The sequence below is a fragment of the Mustela erminea genome, chromosome 14 (genome assembly GCF_009829155.1).
Source record: "Mustela erminea isolate mMusErm1 chromosome 14, mMusErm1.Pri, whole genome shotgun sequence".
NCBI lineage: Eukaryota > Metazoa > Chordata > Mammalia > Carnivora > Mustelidae > Mustela > Mustela erminea.
This window is the reverse complement of record NC_045627.1, coordinates 67,487,744-67,506,836: the sequence shown is the minus strand read 5'-3', so window position 1 is coordinate 67,506,836 and position 19,093 is coordinate 67,487,744. Positions and strand designations below refer to the sequence as shown.

Here is a 19,093-nt window from a genome sequence, read left to right as displayed (position 1 = left end):
TTATGTAAGACTGATGATTCACAGACCTGTACCCCTGGGGCAAATAATACATTATATGTTAATAAAAATAATTTTAAAAAGAAATGGTCCCATTGTATTATTATAATAAATAGGCACCAATTTAGAGGCTTTTTTGAATGTTATTTATTTTAATGGTTACACCCATCCCAAAAGGTAGGTTGTTGTTGTCCTGACTTAAGGAAACTAAGGAATTAGACCTAGAATCACTTGGCTAAGGTCTTATAACTTGAATAAAAGCCACGAAGCATTCCCAGTCTGCCTACTAGGGCTTTTCCCCTTTGACCTGGGCTTCACCCAAGCCTGGAATGCCTCCTCCCATTCTGGGTACCAGGTTCTCCTAAAAGCTTCTCAGCTTGACCACTCTGCAATGAGTTTGGGTTGGATACCTACCCCCTCACTCTAACGTTGCTTCTCCCTCCAAGCTCAGGTGTGACCGTTCATCCGCGCAAACCTGCTCCTCTGGCCTGTTGACCTACAGAACACTGATAAACCCACCCTGATTACCCCCACCCCATGCCTCTGCTCCAGATGCTTCTTGCTGCTTACCAAATTCCTGCATATTCCCCCAGAAGCCTTCTTAATCCTCTGAGGCAGTCTTTGGGACAGAGAAAGACTCTCCATATAGTTATTTCCCCAATATTATTACCTTTGTTAGAGCTCTGGACTTTAAAGAAGTATCGGTCTCAGATTGGATGTGATAGTGAAACCAGATGGTCCAGCACAGAACAGTGTTAGCAGATGGCACAAACCCAGGCACATTTGGAAGAGAATACTAGTCCCTGGGAAGAGTCAGTGGATCCCAGTCAGGGACCCCAGTCCTAAAGGGACAAGAATATTAGTTAGCCCTGGTCAGGATCTCAACCATAGGAGAAAGACCAAAGCCCAGTAATGATAACCCGGACACAGAACTAGGGACCAAGTCTGGAGGGGTTGATCAAATAACCTCAGCAGTGGAGAGGAGAGGGCAGGGTAGGCTGGGAATCAGACAGGTTCTGACAACTGACAGGCCAAAACAGCTGTTTATTTAAGGAAAAAATAATTTAAAACTGTATTAGCCGTTAACTCAATGGATAAAAAAGAAATCAAATACAAATTAAAACAAAGCCTTTGATCAGACAGTGAATAAAAGAAACATGAATGATTGAATGAACAAATAAGGCATTTTCTAATCCGGGAGATATTATTCTTAACTAGTTTGCTGATAATTCTGCCAACAAAGAGAAATGCGAAAGAGGTTCTGAAGTGGATCCTAAGGACTAGAGATTGTTGGTCCTCACTTTCATATTAGGTCTTTCAGCAAACTCCATTAAAACAAGAATTCCTAATCACTTAAAGATCAAGTAGTTGGCTTACTTAAGCGGATAAAACCAACTAAGGTAACATATGTTTCTAAATGAGAAAAGGTCAAGCATATGATCCCTTTGAGTCACGGAGCATTTAATTATGGTAGACATAAATAATAGAAGAATTAAATGGCCCCCAAGACAGAGGTCACAAACTGGCACTTCATTGATATGCATTGACAAGAATTAAGCCAACATTTAGATATCTGGTAGTTTCATTAAAAATACATATTTTTAAACTTCTCTAATAAAACAGGAAGATCTGGCATAGTGGGTTTGCTGCCCAGCCCTGCACCAATCCACCAGACCTGTGATAGTGGGCATTTTAGCTGTCCAGTCCACTATGCAATTGGCCTCATACCACCTTGGCTCATGTTTAGCACCTGCCTGCCTTTAGAGGTTTCTGTGTTGACACCCTGGTCCTCCAGGAAGGAAATTCCAAGCCTCCAGACTAAACTTTAGGAAAGGTCCTTGAGACAGGAAAGTGTCCCCAGGTGCATCTCCCAGCACAAGGCAGTTCCGTGTAATGGGGAAAGAAGACAGCCACTAAATGTGCAGCCATGACTGATTAGTGAATTTGCAATTCAGATTATTTTTTAAGAAGCTACATATTTGTGCTCATTGTTTCCCTTCATCTACGTTCTGCAAGATAAGAAAGGATGCAGAGATGCAAAACCTCGCCAAGGCCTATTTGGCTGAACTTATTAAAGAAGAATGCTGGAATTCGATGGCTGTGAAAGGTCGAGCTCTTAAGGTAACAGACAAAATTCCAGGTAACCCACCTTAGCCAATGAGAACTTTCATTGAAAGTCTCATGGCAGAAAGATTTTTAAATAATTTTAAGAAGATTCACACATCGAAAAGCATTCAGAGCATCCTCACCCTCCCCGTACCAAATTCCACGAACTCACGCCCCCATCTCTCTTGTTTTCATTCTTCCTGCTCTGCTTATTCCGTATGCACTTCCAAGCCACCATCTCTTAAGATTTTCTTTCCTCTGTGAACCACCTGCCTCTGCTCTTCCTATCTGTCCCTTCCAAAAGGCCACCTCCATCACATTCACACAGATTGAAAACTAGACATAATATTGTTCACAGTTCTACCTGTGCCCTCTAAACATTTGGGTTATTTAATGCTTTTTCATTGAGATTCCTCCCAACACAATTTTCTTCTTTGTGTAGGGGGATCAGAAGTCCCAGTTTATGCTGGTGGTCCTTAAGTAACTATTAAGAACACCCTTCTCACTTTCAAATCTGCCCCACCACCACCACCACCAATTTGGATAATGAAGTATATAGTCGCACTACATATCTGTGATTGAGTATTGCTCTTAAACAGGGTTTTGTAAGACTGGCATATTTGGGGGCTGGATAATTCTTTGTTGTGGGGGCTATTCTGTGGATTTTAGGATGTTTTGGCCTCTAGCTACTAGGCCCCAGTAACATCCAAAATTCCCATTAATGAAAATCAAATGTATCTCCAGACATTGCCAAATGTTCCTGGAGGGCTGGGGAGGAGGAGGGGAACAGGGCAAGCAAAATCACTCCCAGTTGAGAACCAGTGTTCTAGAAATAAATCCTTCACAAAAGCTCAGTAATTCTACCCAAAGTTTACACCAATACTAATGGTGTACATTGTTTTATTTTAGAGAAAGTTTCCACTGTCAATTCCACTCATGCATGATGACCTATGAATTAATTTTGGTCAGGGATATCCCTCACTCCAACTCTGATATGCACAGTTGTACTACAAATGAATTTATTTCATCTTGCCTTTTTTTTTCCCAAGTGCTTTCACCTGCCCTACGTGGTTGAGAACTTTCCAATGAAAGAGCGCACGGAAGAAGAGTTGAAAGAATTAAAGAGAGTTTTGTGGCAAAAGAAGATTGAAACAGAATGTCTTAAAGTACAATTTTAAATATATATGTGTTTATATAAGTAATGTGTTTTATTTTAGGGTCTCCATACAGATTTGAGTTAGGATACAACTCAAGATAATTTATATATTATTTATATTTTCATTTCTTGTTAATTATAGAATATATTTTAATAAATATAGGAACTAAATCTACATAATAAATCAAGACACCTATAGTCCTATACAATACTAGCTAGCCCTCAAATAAGAGGACATAATTTTTAAAAATTAGATATAGGGTTTTGTTCTTGCTCTGGTCAGAACTGGTCTTCATCTATCGTACTCTTTTTATCTTCTTGTATCACGAGGCATTATATTTTTAAATAATTGACCAAAGATTAAGTAGTATCTGTTTTGGTGGAATTATGGTTTTCCTAGAGCAATTCTAGCTGTTTGTTTGTTTGTTTGCTTGTTTTAAAGCAGCAATCTCTATCAGATCTCTAGAAAAACATTGCCCCATCAATGTAGTTTTGGCCAGAACCTTGCATCCATTTTTTTTTTCTGAAACATAAAATGAAGGCATATTTCAAGTCTTCTTAACCTACACTCACCAGTCCTCTGTGAATAAGTTTCTTTGTAAACATGAAGAGAAGGTATATTTTTTAATGTTTATGTTCCAAGGAAAACTCAAGATATTTATAAGCAACTGTCATCCTGACAGAAAGATAAATATTACATACTATCAAGGACAATTTTTACTTTCTTGACTTATCTGCACTTTGTCAATTTCCAAAGCTAAAATCTCTTCTGAATCAGTTTCAGGATCTATCCATAACTTTGAATTCAGTTGTTGGCAAGACAATTTAACACCTAAAATGACTGAAATATTTAAGTTGTCGCAAAATTGCCCTTTAGAGAATTCTTGTTATTGCATAACTTTCGTGTCACCTTTTTCTATATTTAGGTACGGAAAGAAATTATAGAGGCGCAGTCTGCAATTACCTTGGCCAAAAAGCATCATGAAGAGGAGGACGAAGAAGAAGAAGAAGAAGTGGCAGTAAAAAATCCCAACTTGCCCAATTACCTGCTTGGCAGTCTCAGTACTGATTTCGGCGTACAAGCCTCTTTCTTGTCAAGCCAATTGGAACTTCATTCCCGAGAGGAGAAAATCAACCAAATTATATTACTGAAAGTGGGTGAATTTTTTCTATATCCTCTAAAATCTTTAAAAGTCCCCATGAGGCATCTTGCAAAGGCTCAAACTGAAGTCTAATGCTAATTTATGATGTATTTAAGGTACATAGAGAAATATCCAGATGGCTAGTATGTCCATGTTCTTCGAAAGGAACTTGTGTACAGGAGTTACTTTCATCTATCTGGACTGGGTTCTATGATAACAGGTTTTCCAAAGAATACCTACCCTGGCTGACACCACAAACAAACTTTTCTTCTGCTTAGATCTTCAGGAAGCTCAAAGATAGAAGAGGTTCTCGAATGCCATCTTGTAGGTAACTCAGATGTCCCTTAGGACCTCCTTGTAAGATCAAGACATGATTGCTACATATCCCCTTAACCTGGATAAATACAATTTCCTCTTTAAGACTTCCATAACTTCTCTTCTGGGACTCAGGAATAAGGTGCAGTATTCCCCAAGCTCTAAGCTCCTACTCCTTACTCTCCACTGAATGAGTCAGTCTCAGAACACAGCTGTTTATGCCTACCAGAAGTTTTTGAAATTTCGGTGACAGATTGCACCAATGTGGATGGTTCTAGATGTAATGTTGGCTCTTCCTATTCCTGAAAGTCCTCCAACCGTATCTGCCATTTGAGTTCCAGCCTCCTACCTGCTCTCTCTTACTATTGTTTTTCTTTTCTTCTCCTCCACCCCCTGAAATTCCTGTGCATTTCTATCCAAAACTGTTTCGTTATCTCTCTTGTTGCTCAGCTTTTGCTGACTCACACCCTCAGTGCCTCACCTTTCTGCTGTTTTATTAAGACATTTTCCTATAAGCAGGTTAATCTCAGCCCAAGAGAGATTCTCTTGTCCGCTGTTAAGATCATTTTTCTACCTGCTTTAATGGTTTCATCTTCAATAGGATAGATATATAGACTGAATCTGATGGTAAAATAAAGACGACTTTGAATTGACCGTCATCCCGCTCACCCGCGCAGGTGGGAGCAGTCCATTCGGACCCACTGCCATCTGGACAACTGGCTGATGCAGCTAGCCAGCTCAGGTCCCCTTCCTACCTGAGAATGATATGACCATACGGAGGAAGAATATTGTGTGTGGTGGTGCTCTTCTGGGAAATTCTCTAAACAACCTCTATAGGCCATCCTTTCCTTAACACATCTCCCCCAACCAAGGTTTCAAAGAAAAGCCATTTCCCAATTTAAATATCACATATCACTTTTTAAATATTTTATGATGGATTTTTTTCTTAGAACATATACAAAAATTGAGAGAATAACCCAAAGAGTCTCCAAGTATCCATCATCTACTTCAGCATCTATCAACATACCTGTATACTGAGTTACAGCTTCCATTTCGGGAAGTAGATTGTGACATAACGGTTATGCCATTGCCTTAATCCTACCCCTGGTAGGAAGCCACTGTGGATTACTGAACTAATCAATGACTTAATATAAACTAAAATATAAAGTATTTTAGAAAGATTAACTTCCTGATAATTTCTAAATTGATTTTGGAAGGAAAGTAAAGCCGTGGGACCTTGTTACTAGTCATGACCTATAACATGGCATGTGTTCTCAGTGTCACGTTGGTATTTCAGGATGTCATTTACAAGGTAAAAACTGCTTTCAACCGTGAGTTTGATGCTGCATATAAACAAAAAGAGTTCGAAGTTGCACGTGTGAAGGAAAGAAATGTAAGAATTCGAGAAATTATTTTAGATCTGGACTTGGAAGAAGTGATCTGGCAACCAGAATTTGATGATTGTGAGAAGCCAGAGAGAACCCTCGTTGTGGAAAACAAAGAGGTACTGGCTAGCTGTGCTATCCCTTCCCTTTTCTCTCAGGACATTTTCCCACATTCTTTCCTCCTCATCTCCTCATGTGCGCTACTGGAAGTGACTGTATCAGGTGGTATCCTTGGTCACAAGAAACAAAAACAATTGACATTGCCTTAGCAATAATGAGAATTTCTTTTGGAATCCTGTGGAATCTAGGGAAGATTTGGAAACCTAGAAAGAAACAGGGAACCAAAGACCGGAATCCTGCAGGGAGTCAAGAAGTCCACTTTCTTTATCTCTTAGCTCACTTCTCTCTGCATTTCGCTTTTAGCAGTTTCTACTTTGTTTCTCCTTACTCAAGTAGATAGCTGGTCCAAACGAGAATCTCTCAGTCCTAATTCCACATTTGGGTAGGAAGACTTTCCTTGACCCAACCTAGGTCCAGTACCTATATCGGAAAAGGTTGGATCACATTGTAGAAGAGAACGTGATGAAGCTCCAGTAATTATCTGGGTCATTAAGGCAGTATGGATCCCAGAGAAAGGGGCCTCAATGGTTAGTCTTTTTCTTTTTAGGAGAGAGTATGAGGCAGGGGCAAGGGGCGGTGCTATGGGAGAGGGAGAGAAAGAATCTTAAACAGGCTCCATGACCAGTCCAGGGATGAACATAGGGCTCAATTTCACCACCCTGAGATCATGACCTGAGCAGAAGTCAAGAGTCAGTTGTTTAACCAACTGAGCCACCCAGATGCCCCGCTGTTCAGCCTTCTTAAAAGGTGTTTAGCTGGAGGCACCTGGGTGGCTTAGTCATTAAGCATCCGCCTTCAGCTCAGGTCATGATCCCAGAGTTCTGGGATTGAGCCTCACACTGGGCTCCTTGCTCAGTGGGAAGCCTGCATCTCCCTCTCCCACTCCCTCTACTTGTATTGCCCTCTACTTATATTATGTCTTTCTCTTGTGTTCCCTCTCTTGCTGTGTGTGTGTGTGTGTGTGTGTGTGTGTGTGTGTCTGTGTGTGTCTGTGTGTGTCTGTGTCAAATAAATAAATAAAATCTTAAAAAAAAAAAAAAAGGTGTTTGGCCCGAAGTGGTTACAAGTAAATGCTTAAAGAAAATAATTAAAATATAGCCAAATGTAAAAAAAAAAAAAAAAAAAAAATCCTTGCTTGTATGAAACCAGCTTGATTGCTTTGGGACAAACGCTAATAGTGTTGCTTAGAAATAATAACAAACTCTTTTATAGTCCCTGTTAAAAGCCAGTTCCTGTTCTAAGTGCCCTAGATCAATGGAAACTAATTTATCATTATAAGACCTTACAAGGTAGGTACTAATAACACCTCTATTTTACAGGTAAGGAAACTAAGGCATAGAGAGGTTAAGTAGCTTGACCACAGTTAGAACGCTAAAAAGTGACACAGTTGGGGTTTGAACCTAAACCCTATCCTTCAGAGTATGTCTTCATCTCTACAGTCTACTGTACTTGTTTAAGGAAATTATTTCATCCAGAACCAGACTCCTGCCGTGTAACCTAAGACTCTGGAGCACAGTGAGAGCAAGGACCCCACTCTGCGGCTGTCACCAAAATCCTACTGTGGGCAGTCTTTGTATGTGCATAAATAACCTCACCACACTTGCTTCTTCTCTAATCCCTTCTACATCAGGAGAGTGACCTTGTTACAAGCCAAACTTATATTATGTCTTTCTCTTGCTTAAACCCCTGCAGTGGCTGCCCATTTCACTCCAGATAACAAGCTCCTCTGTGACTGCCAACCATGGCTCCTTTCCTCTTCAGCTGCTCTCATTACCTTGCTCTGGGCTGGCCACACTTGTGTTCCCACAATTCCTTGAATGCTTCAAGCTATTAACCTCTCAGGACCCTCATCCTACAGGATTTGGCTTAGATGACACTCCTTTAAACCATTTTCCTGCCCCTCTCATCTGAATTAGATCCCTGTTACAATATCTTCAATGATGGAGAAGAGCTTTGAGAACTAATAGAGAAGTCACGATCAATTTTCCCAACCCTCTCATTCTTTATTTCAAGATAGGAAATTGATTATGAAATCTGGATGGTTCCTTTATCCTCATAATACCTTTTAACCTCCTCCCTGGTGTGTGGAAGGGATATTTGGTTTAAATTTTGTAAGAACAACAGCAGAAAACCACATTTTCTCTTTCCGAGTCCAGGGTGCTGACTATTACACTATGGGGCCACATTTTCTCTTTCAGATTACAGCTCAGAAACTTATTAATCCATGGCTGAAAGCCAAAACAGGACTGACCGTGACCCATGAAATGGAGCGATGGCTTCAGACACGGGTATGCAGTTTTGCTCAAACTTACCTATGACCCTCTTTCCTTTAGGGATACTTGTTCCTAAGTTGATTGAATAGTCTTGTACTTTACTCCACTATAGAAACACATCGGGGCATTTGTTGTGGTCAGAAGTCCCGGGAATCTCAGTGGCCTCTTTCTTCTCTTCCCTCCGTGCCATTTACCACCCTGCCCAATTCTAATGCAGTCATTCTAACATTGGGTGGGAGACTGCCTCTGGTTCTACCAGAGGGCCAGATCTCTGTCTTAGCTGCCCTCCCTGACCGTGGCTCTTCTCTAGGGGCCCAACACAAGGCACCGAGCCCTGATGGACATGATGGGAGGAGTTCTGGAAGTCAAGAAGGAGGATATTTTGAGAATGGTAAGACTTCTGGACGTTCTTATGGAAGATGGAATGGGGGTAGAGAGAGCTACACAAATTTGATCATTCTTGTCTACATTGGCCCAAGTTTGAGAAATTCTACAACAACAAATATACAACCTCCCTGTACTTCATAAATATATCACATTAGGTAAATGAGAAATTTGAAACCTTGGACTTGCCTCCCCATCTTACATAACACAAACGAAAGAACAAAACAACCAACCATAGTGGTTCTGGTCTCTGTAGAAAGCGGTGATAATGTTGCATCTGTAATTCTCTGGATGTAGCAAGGAAACATTCCTTTTGATACGTGCCTTACATGTGCCTGGAGCCCAGGTGTAGTTTTATGAACTACATGTGAAGTTATCGACTTCAAATTTATGAAGATATCAACAGGCATGTCTGAACCTGTCACCTGAGAGTCTCTGTACATCCCAAACTGCCCACTCTTGCTTGTCACAGAAAAACAGTTGTAACGTTTTTCCTGCCCTTTCATCACAGTGTCAGGCCATTGTCTTGCCGGTCTGAAGAACTATATCCCTTGAAAGGGTTCTTTTACTTTTTTTAACTGTAACGATAACTCTGACCTTTTACTGTACTGTTATAGTTATGTTTGAGCCACAGCGTATGCTTTCCTTTTTATCTTCAGGTGATTCCTCAACCTGCTTTCATGGCAAAACCTGATGCTCTGTGGTCTGAAGAAGAGAGGAAACAATTCAAAGACTATGAGAAGAAAGTCAGAGAGTTAAATGAAGAAAGAGATAAGTACAGAAAGGTCAGAAGAGCAAAGAATTAATACACCCTGCCAAGACTTTGTTTCAGTATCTCTTCAAATTAAGTGTTCTTTATTCCCTCAGTGTTGTTAGTAGCTTAAGGGTACTGTTTCAACTTACATTCTCAAGAGAATTTGGGGAATTGGGTAGAGATAACTTTGAAGGGCTAACACAAATTATTTATTTGTTTGTTTGTTTTTAAAGATTTTATTTATTTATTTGACAGAGGGATCACAAGTAGGCAGAGAGGCAGGCAGAGACAGGAGGAAGCAGGCTCCCTGCTGAGCAGGGAGGACCCTGGGATCATGACCTGAGCCACACAGGTGCCCCAAGTTAACACAATTTAAAACAGAAAGAATGTATTACAATGTGTTTTTTTTTTTACAGTTCTTATTGATTTCAACATTTCCCAGATTGTTAGAGCTCATTTGGTCCTCCATTCATTCTTCAAATGTTTAATGAACATCTATTAGCATACATTCTAGGCACTGCTCTGTATCTTCTACATCTGTTAGAGTTCAGTAATAACTCTTGCTTGATTTCCTCTCAGTCTCAGGGAAAGGACTTGACCGAAGAATAACACAATCAATAGCACATACTTTACAGTTCTAGCCTGAGATATTTGCGAAGCAGTTCTCCTGCTGTTATCTCCTTGCATCACAAAGAGACGTTCCCACATTAAAATTCCCTAAATTCACAGACCTGTATTCCTGAAACAAATAATACATTATATATTAATTTTTTAAGAAGAAAAAGGAAAAAATAAAATTGTTTACAATTGTAATAGAGATATAAAAGCTGATGGTATACAACCAAATAAAAAACATCTATTCCTCTGTGAAGAAAGTAAAATCATGGCATTGTCTGAGGCAGGGCAGTTTTTCAGCCTTATTGTGGCTGTGTATCCTGAGCAACTTCTTTGGACTGATTGTAACCTGTTCCCATTTTTATTCACCACAGTGCTCTAACAGTGCCCTCACATTTCATCCTAAGATGGTATTTCCCGAAAAGCCAAAATGAGCAGTCTTGAACGCAGTAAAAATTTCAAGCAGTTAGGAAGTGTAGATGGCTAAGGTGGTGGGTGGCATTTACTCCATGGTCTCATATTTTGAAATAGTCTGGTGCCTACACTCTCACCTCCCTGCTCTGTGGTCGCCCTCAGGTAGAAGCCAGACGTGGCAAAGCCAGTACTCAGCCTTCTTTCTCTGCATCTGCACCAGGCACCACACAGTGGGTAAAGAAAAAAACAGAGCTTTCCCTCTAATGACCTTATCTTTACCGGGTCTTTAGGCTGTTTGGTGATGCTATTCCATTTCCCTACCCCCAGCCTAGTCCATACCACCTGGGGGATCTTGTCAAAAATGTCGATTTTATTCTGTCCCTTAAGTTGATAATGTTATTCGCACCGAAGGGAAAAGAAAGGATTAGTCCAAATAAATTCTGAATATAATGTGCAGATGACCTGCCCTCCATGAGATATATCCTAAGAACAAGAAGAGGTGCAAAGAAATCTTTTTTTTTTTTTAAGAGTTTATTTATTTATTTGACAGACAGAGATCACAAGCAGGCAGAGAGAGAGGAGGAAGCAGGCTTCCCACTGAGCAGAGAGCCCAATGCGGGGTTCCATCCCAGGACCCTGGGATCATGACCTGAGCTGAAGGCAGAGGCTTTAACCCACTGAGCCATCCAGGCGCCCCAAGGTGCAAAGAAATCTTAAAACCTGCCATGATGTTTTGCTTTTGGTAGAGGTATTATATGTATATTGTAGGACTGAGCAAATGAATAAATATACATAGGTATGGGGAACTAGAGCTTGCATTGGAAAGGAGATCTAAGTGATAAATTCTTGGTCTAATGGATTCCGCATTGTTCACCCATACCCTCCTATTGAGTCTCCCACCTTTCATCTCCCCTGCTTCTCATTTTGCAGCATCTGATACAGTTTTAGTTAAAATGAGATTTTCCCAGGAATGTTTGAAGAAAAGTGACACCCAGTTCTTTAACAAATATTCCTTTGGTTCCCATTATGTGCTGGCCACTGTGTCAGGTCCCAAGGAACACTTGCGAAATAGACAGACACAGCCCTGCCCGCTCCTGGTGCTCATTGCCTTGAGGGGAGGGTGTTACACATTAACTGGACATTCACAAAATAGTTCTTTAACTGCAGTATGATGAATCAGAATGGACAAGTTCAGGTACCATCTATGACAGTAAACATAGAGGCACAGATGTAGATTGGGGCCATTGGTTTTCATGAGGTCCCCTTTTCAGGCTGGCATGCCTGTCCCCTCACTGTGTGCATACTGCAGCTAAAAGCTCAAACCTGAGACCTCTGATGCCTTGTCCTTGGCTCATCAAGGGGGCATCCTTGTTAGAGCATACCAGGTTATACCTACTGCCCCTATCCAGAAAAGCCTGTAACTGACTGAAGAGATGAGGATAGAGAACTCCCGCCCAGTTGGCCCAAATTGGGACAGCTCAGCAGAGCTCTCCATTAGCCTTGAGCCCTAGGAATCAGCTAAAGACTGGGCCACCTAAGAGACATTGATGCTCAGCTCCTGCCCCTTCCCTGCCTGCTTCCCCTTCCACATTTTACAGGTGTCTCTGAAAAAGCACTCCCTCCTATAATTGCATACACCGGAATCCTGTTCCATGTTTTGCTTCTAAGACTCAAGGTAGTGCCTGAAACAGGACCCAAGGGAGGTTCACTTGAAAAAGTGGCTTTTATGCTCGAGTTGGAAGAATGAGAAAAATGACAGGTTGAAGAGCAGAGAATGGAGATCAGCCAGATGGAAAAGCACATGAGAAGAGCCTGCAGTGAGAAGCAGGGGGACCCCCTCCAATATGAACACCCCTTCCAAATGCAGTGGCATTTGAAGCACAGAACAAACCGCCATTCTAACACTGAGAGAGTTCCTTTCAGACTGGAGAGAACGGTGGGCTTTGGACCCTTGGACCATCTGGTCTCAGCAGGCTGAGCCTTTGGTCATTTGCCATGTGATGACGCTTCCATTGTCCAGGAACACATGGCCTTGATACATAACTACTGGGCCCACAGTCTTTGGGATTTTTTCCATTTCTATGAGATTGTGTCATAAATTGTGAGAAGCAAACTGACCCTGCAGTGTGCTTTTCCTGTATTTGTTTTATTTTAATGTTTTCTCATTGCTTAATTAGCTTAATGTGAGTGGTGTTTATCCTTGTGTCAAGTGCCTCTACATTTTGCTAAACTCATTCCATCACCTTCCCAGAATTAGTCCCTTTCTCCATTAAACCAGCATAGACAGAACTTGGCTTTTTTTTTTTTTTTAACTTAAAAAAAGAGAGAGAGTGGGAGAGCACACATGCACACATGCACACACTTGTGTGCAAGAGGAGTGGGGGAGGGGCAGAGGGAGGGAGAGAGAGAAGATCTTAACAGGCTCCACACCCAGCATGAAGCCTGATGCAGGGCTGTCTCATGACCCTGAGATTATGACCTGAGCTGAAATCAAGAGCTGGACACATTAATGATGTACTAAATATGGGCTAATTGAACATAATAATAAAACAATTTTAAAATAGAAGTAAATAAAAAATTTTTTAAAGAGCTGGACACAACCACCTGAGCCCCCCCCAGGCACCCCAGAACTTGGCTTTTTAAAGTAAATTTAAAATAATAATTTTATTACCATTATCGTAATAATTTATTCAAGTAAGTATTATCAGTGGATGCTAAAACTGGTGGATAAAAGTTTGATGAGGAATGAGATTTTTACATGGTTTCTAAGTATCCTCCCACAAATTAATTACAAATGGAAAAACAGTAACTGTACAGTAGAGAAAGTGGCAGACACTACTTAACCAAGTGACCACAGTTAACATCACCAATGTCATATCTCCTCATGTGGAGCACTGAGGATACAACATGATTCATGTAGTGTTCCTGTCAGTGATGTACCACCAGGGATTTTGTTTCACAGGCCTATCTCTGCCTGCACCATTAGCCATGGTTAGTTATTTGCTACCCCCCCCCCATAACCTTCTTAAAACAAAAATCTCAGATTTGGGGCACCTGGGTGCCTCAGTGGGTTAATGATCCCGGGGTCCTGGGATCGAGCCCCAAAATCAGTCTCTCTGCTTGGCGTGGAGCCTGCCTCCCCCCCCATATCTCTGCCTGCCTCTCTGCCTACTTGTGATCTCTGTCAAAAAAAAATCTCAGATTCAAAATATATTAGAGATCTAAGTGAAACATCTCTGATTAAAGAAGGTGAAATGTACCCAGGATTCTTCCCAAGGCCTATCCTCCCCCTGCCCCTCCCTCGCAGCAAAATATGAACACCCCTTCCTTGGAGCATTTGATGTTCCTAAATGTTAACTTTGTTATCGACTTCTTTTCAGTCACTGGAGGCAGAAATGAAGAAACTTCAAAACTCCATTCAAGAAAGCACACAGAATTTTGATGAACATTTGAAAAGACTCTTTGAAAGGAGAGTGAAGGCGGAGATGGTTGTCAACCAGGTAAGTAAAAGCTTTACTTACAGGGCCCTTTCTTTTATGGAACCTCCAGGGCCCCTCTTTGTTCTTAGGAAAAAGACCCAACAGCCTTTCTGGCACCATGCTCTAGCTCATGCTGACCTGTTCCCTGCTCCAGCCTCTCCTGTGCCACCCTCCCCCTCACTGCCATGCTTCCTCCTCTGGTGCCTCAAGCTCACGTGAGTGCTCCTTCCTTCCAGCTCTGCCTCCTGGCCTGTCTACTCAACTGTGTACGGCAGGCCCCAGCTTACCAGCCAGCTCCTCAAGACTAGGCTGGAGCCTCCTAATATATGCTCTGCTCTTTTACTTTCTAAAACTTACTGCAACTGAATTTTAATTTATGTGAGATTACTTTTTAATGCTCCCAAAACTATCAGTTCCATGAAGTCCGTCTTATTCATTCCTTTATCTCCAGCAAATAACAAAGGACTGGGCTCATACTACATGTTAAATGAATGAATAATCCACTTGCCCCCCAAAAGATACGATGAGAAATCCTGGCTTAATTTGATCCGGCAGGAAGAATATAAGTGAAGTATACAGTAACTAGAAGCAAGAAGATCAAAGACTAAAGCCTCTAAATTCTGAGAAAAAATTATTCCTAACATTGGCTTCTATTCCTGGTCAGACTATCAACTGAGTATAAGAGGAGAATAATGATATTTCGAGAAATACAAGATTTCAAAAATTTATATGTCTCTCCCAAAGCAAGCGGGTCAGGCAAAAAAGACGAGAGAAGATGAGAGAACCTCTAGGTTCCCAACCCCTAGGAGGTTGTCTCTGTCCTCAGGGTCCCAACAGGAATGGTACATTGAAAGAGTTACATTTAAGAGGGTTTAATGAAAGGACTCTCAGGGTGAGGGGAAACAGCAAGGAATGGTGAAAACTTAGAAATTAGAAATAGCAGGAAGGCAGTTATCTAGAGCTAAAGAGGCAAAGGAAGGGAGCTGCTACCAGGACCCAGCAAGACCTGTGGCCTTGAGAGAGGGCCTGCCCCCTCAGGAGTCGTGACCTTAGACAGAACATAACCATTGGCCCCACAGGGAACGAGTGTGTATATGGTGGTTGAGTGGGAGGACATTGGGAATAAATGCCCTAGCACTAGTCATAAGGACCACATTAGTCCTAATGCCCCCCAAAATAGAAACAATCTAAATGTCCAACAACTACATATAGTTAAATAAAATATGGCTTATCCATATAGTGGAATATTATTTGGCAATAAAAAGTACTAATACGCAGTACAACATGGATGAACCCTGACTTGTATGAAATGAATGATTTATGAAATATGTGTTAATAAAGCTGTTATTTTTTTTACATTTTTTAATTTTTTTATAAACATATAATGTATTTTTATTAAAGCTGTTATTTTAAAAAGACGAGCTCAGAACATCTTTTCATACAAGATAATGAGGAAACTGTCAAAGACTAGCAGGTATTATCCAAAGGATATCCAAAAGCTCCCCTAGGGCACCTGGGTGGCTCAGTGGGTTAAAGCCTCTGCCTTCGGCTCAGGTCATGATCCCAGGGTCCTGGGATGGAGCCCCACATCGCATTGGGCTCTCTGCTCAGCAGGGAGCCTGCTTCCCCTACCCTGCTCTGCCTGCCTCTCTTCCCTACTTGTGATCTCTCTCTGTCCAATAAATAAATAAAAATCTTTAAAAAATAAAAAATAAAAGCTCCCCTAAAGGGAATAATTTAAGATTCAATAATGATAATCATTGCCATTATCTGAAACCCACAAAAGTTGTTTAAATTTGTTAGTTTGTGGTTATTTTAAAAAGAAGAATGCCTATAATTCACCTGCAGAGGATAACAACAAATTCATTATGTAAAAACTGATAAAGAGAGACCATCAAGTACTGATTCCACCTTCCTATGTGAACTGTACTACTAGGTAACTACATTGCAAATAAGGAGAAGCATTGGTCTATTTATAAAAGAATTTTAATAACTGAAAAAGGAATGATAGGAATAGAATATCACCATCCTGCAATTCTCCATAGATTAATGGGCCTGGGCATGGAGTGTCTACAGTTACTAACATCGCGAAAAGTCAGACCCTAATATTATATGTGTACTGATCAAAGAACATAGTATCACCTACGGTATTGCCAAAAGGATCAAATATGTGTCTGATCAGGCCTCTGATCAGCTGCCAGTTTTCAGGAAGTACATGACATGAAGGATACTGATGAAATCACTGTAAGTATGCAGATTTCAAAACCCAGACTAGGTAAAACTGCAAGAAAATGTGAGGAAAGGAAGGGGGTGCAAGAGAAATTGGATTATAAGAGATTTTGTAAAATGTGACAATTTTTAAATGAACAAGTGATGCTGTAGTGCCTACAGAGATCTACGTGGATAATAAAACCGTAAAGAAACACAAGGGAGTGATTATTATGAATGTCGGGGAAGTAGTTATTACCAGGGTTGAGACTGTGAAGGGAACACATGGAAGGGACTTCTGGGATGGGAAAGTTCTATTTCCTGAACGGTGTGGTGATCCCAAGTATGTCTTACCTTTATAGTAACTCATTATACTATACATGGTCTTATGTATTTTTCTGTATATGTTTTATCTTACAATGAAAAGAAGAGTTAAAATAACTGAGTCATTAGTGCCACAGTGTATATTCCCTTTTTCTTAAAAAGAATTCTTTTTATTTGTATGTGATTAACCTGTTCGATGAGTGTCAAGTCTATGACCCTCAGCAGAAAATCCTTTCTCAAATAGATGTACTGATCACCTTTTTAAATATTTCTACAGGAGGAACTGAAAATAAATAATCTTGTATTTTCTTTACTGTTGGATGAAGAAATAAGCTCCAGAGAAGCATTCCTAAACAACTACCTTACAAGGAAGCAGGAGGAGAAAGTAAGGATAGGACCTGATACCTTGAATAAAAGGATTTTCTGACAGACACGCTCCTTGTTTAACAAGCTCTCAGGAGTGCCTGGGTATCATAATTGGTTAAGTGTCTCCCTTTAGCTCAGGTCATGGTCTTGGGGTCCTGGGATCGAGCCTGGGGTTCTGGGATCAAGCCTTGTGTCCAGCCTCAGGTCAGGTGGAGCTCAGCACAAGAGTCTACTTGTCCCTCTCCTTTTGCCCCTCCCCCTGCTCATGTTCTCTCTCTCCCAAACAATAAATAAAATCTATACATGTTAAAAAATAAACACACACACGCGTGCACGCACACACGCACGCACACACAAAACAAGAAGTCACACACCTAGACCCTTCCTTCCTTTCACATTCCTCTCAGCTGTGTGTGTTCCTTGGCTCCCTGTCAGGGACTCGGCTCCAGGGTCAGGGAAAGCACCCGCTCTTATCTGTTACTGAAGTTATGGGATTCTGCATCTGTCATCATTTAGTCAAAAGAACCATGTGGCTTTCTTATGGCATATGGTTTATAAAATGCCACATAGCTTCATGGTTGAAAGGACCCACTTTTAACCACTGACTGGCTGTGACACTGTGGGACCTTGGACAAGGCGTAAACCTTTTAGGTTATGCAAGCTCTGCTCTGGGAATATTGTTCTCTCTGGATCATTTGGAACCCTACGTTTTACTAAACATGTAAATAATGTGTTAGCTTATAGAATGAAAAACTGTCGTATTCAGGAAAACTCTAGGAAATAGCAGGAATAGATATGTTTCATTAAAGATGAAATGAATGCAAAATGCTTGTCACATAATATTTTTCAAAACAATTTTGGACACCTGGGTGGCTTGGGGGGCTCAGCTGGTTAAGCAGCTGCCTTTGGCTCAGTCATGATCCTAAGGTCCTGGGATCAAGTCCCTCATCGGGCTCCTTGCTCCGTGGGAAGCCTGCTACACCTTTTGCCTGCCACTCCCCCTACTTGTGCTCACTCTCTCTGATTAAAAAATAAATTAATAATAATAATAAAACAAAACAAAACATTCAGCTTTTATTAGTAGTATTAATAAAGAACATTTATGAATGAATGATTTAAGGTATCATATATATGACATATGAACTTAGTTTTTGCTTCAAGTTATGAATGCAGCCCTACTCATAACAACCCTGTAAAGAACCGGATTTCTTTCATGGGTGAGGAGACCATCTCAGAGATGCTGGTAACATGCCTGTCACCCATTAGAGCAGGAATTGGAACTGTGAATAAAATAAATAAAATAAAATAAATAAAGACGATCCAAATAAGAATAAGCAGACTATTTATTCAGAACTTGATAAGAGTTTAAAAGTCAGCCACCATCACTTGTGTTTGGTGGACACTGAAAGGCAGACACAGGCATGGGAAAGCTATAAAATGGAAAGAAAAGAAGGCTTCAGGTTCACTCTGATTAGAAGTTGCTGGCAGGGGGGTGGGAGGGCGCCTGTGTGGCTCAGTTGGTTAAGCATTTGCCTTTGGCTCAGGTTGTGATCCTGGGGTCCTGGAATCAAGCCCCAGGGGGCTCCCTGCTCAGTGGGGAGTCAGCTTTTCCCTTTCCCTCTGCTTCCCCTGCCCCCACTCCTGCTTGCTTGTGCTCTGTCTCTCTCTGTGAAATAAGTAAATAAAATCTTAAGAAAAGGGGGGGGGGGCACCTGGGTGGCTCAGTGGGTTGAAGCCTCTGTCTTCGGATCAGGTCATGATCCCAGGATCCTGGAATTGAGCCCTGCATAGGCTCTTTGCTCAGCGGGGAGCCTGCTTCCCTTCCTCTCTCTCTGCCTGCCTCTCTGCCTACTTGTAATATCTGTCTGTCAAATAAATAAAATCTTTAAAAAAAAAAAAAAGTTGTTGGCATAGGGAAGCCAGGGGTGAGTTAGTTAGAAGACAGGCAACCTATGTGATTAATCTGAGGAGCATATTCGGCTTTCTCTGTTTGGTCGTAACTGGAAATTGTGGCAAAAATTAGGAAAGGCTGAAAGTTACTGATGAAATCCTGAT

At 41.1% G+C, this 19,093-nt stretch overlaps 1 protein-coding gene across 6 annotated transcripts in view; it reads left to right on the top strand.

The window, feature by feature from the left end:
• The window catches only part of CFAP43 (cilia and flagella associated protein 43), a 102,866-nt gene that overhangs the window by 65,523 nt on the left and 18,250 nt on the right, over positions 1-19,093 (top strand). For 5 of the 6 annotated variants that reach the window (XM_032312950.1, XM_032312949.1, XM_032312952.1 and 2 more), the window contains 9 exons: positions 2,014-2,118; positions 3,153-3,269; positions 4,186-4,413; positions 6,014-6,220; positions 8,420-8,509; positions 8,805-8,885; positions 9,538-9,663; positions 14,042-14,161; positions 16,950-17,057. In XM_032312950.1, coding sequence (XP_032168841.1) covers positions 2,014-2,118; positions 3,153-3,269; positions 4,186-4,413; positions 6,014-6,220; positions 8,420-8,509; positions 8,805-8,885; positions 9,538-9,663; positions 14,042-14,161; positions 16,950-17,057 — 1,182 coding nt within the window. The remainder of the gene's footprint in view (positions 1-2,013; positions 2,119-3,152; positions 3,270-4,185; positions 4,414-6,013; positions 6,221-8,419; positions 8,510-8,804; positions 8,886-9,537; positions 9,664-14,041; positions 14,162-16,949; positions 17,058-19,093) is intronic. The other variant, XM_032312951.1, reaches the window with a different exon arrangement.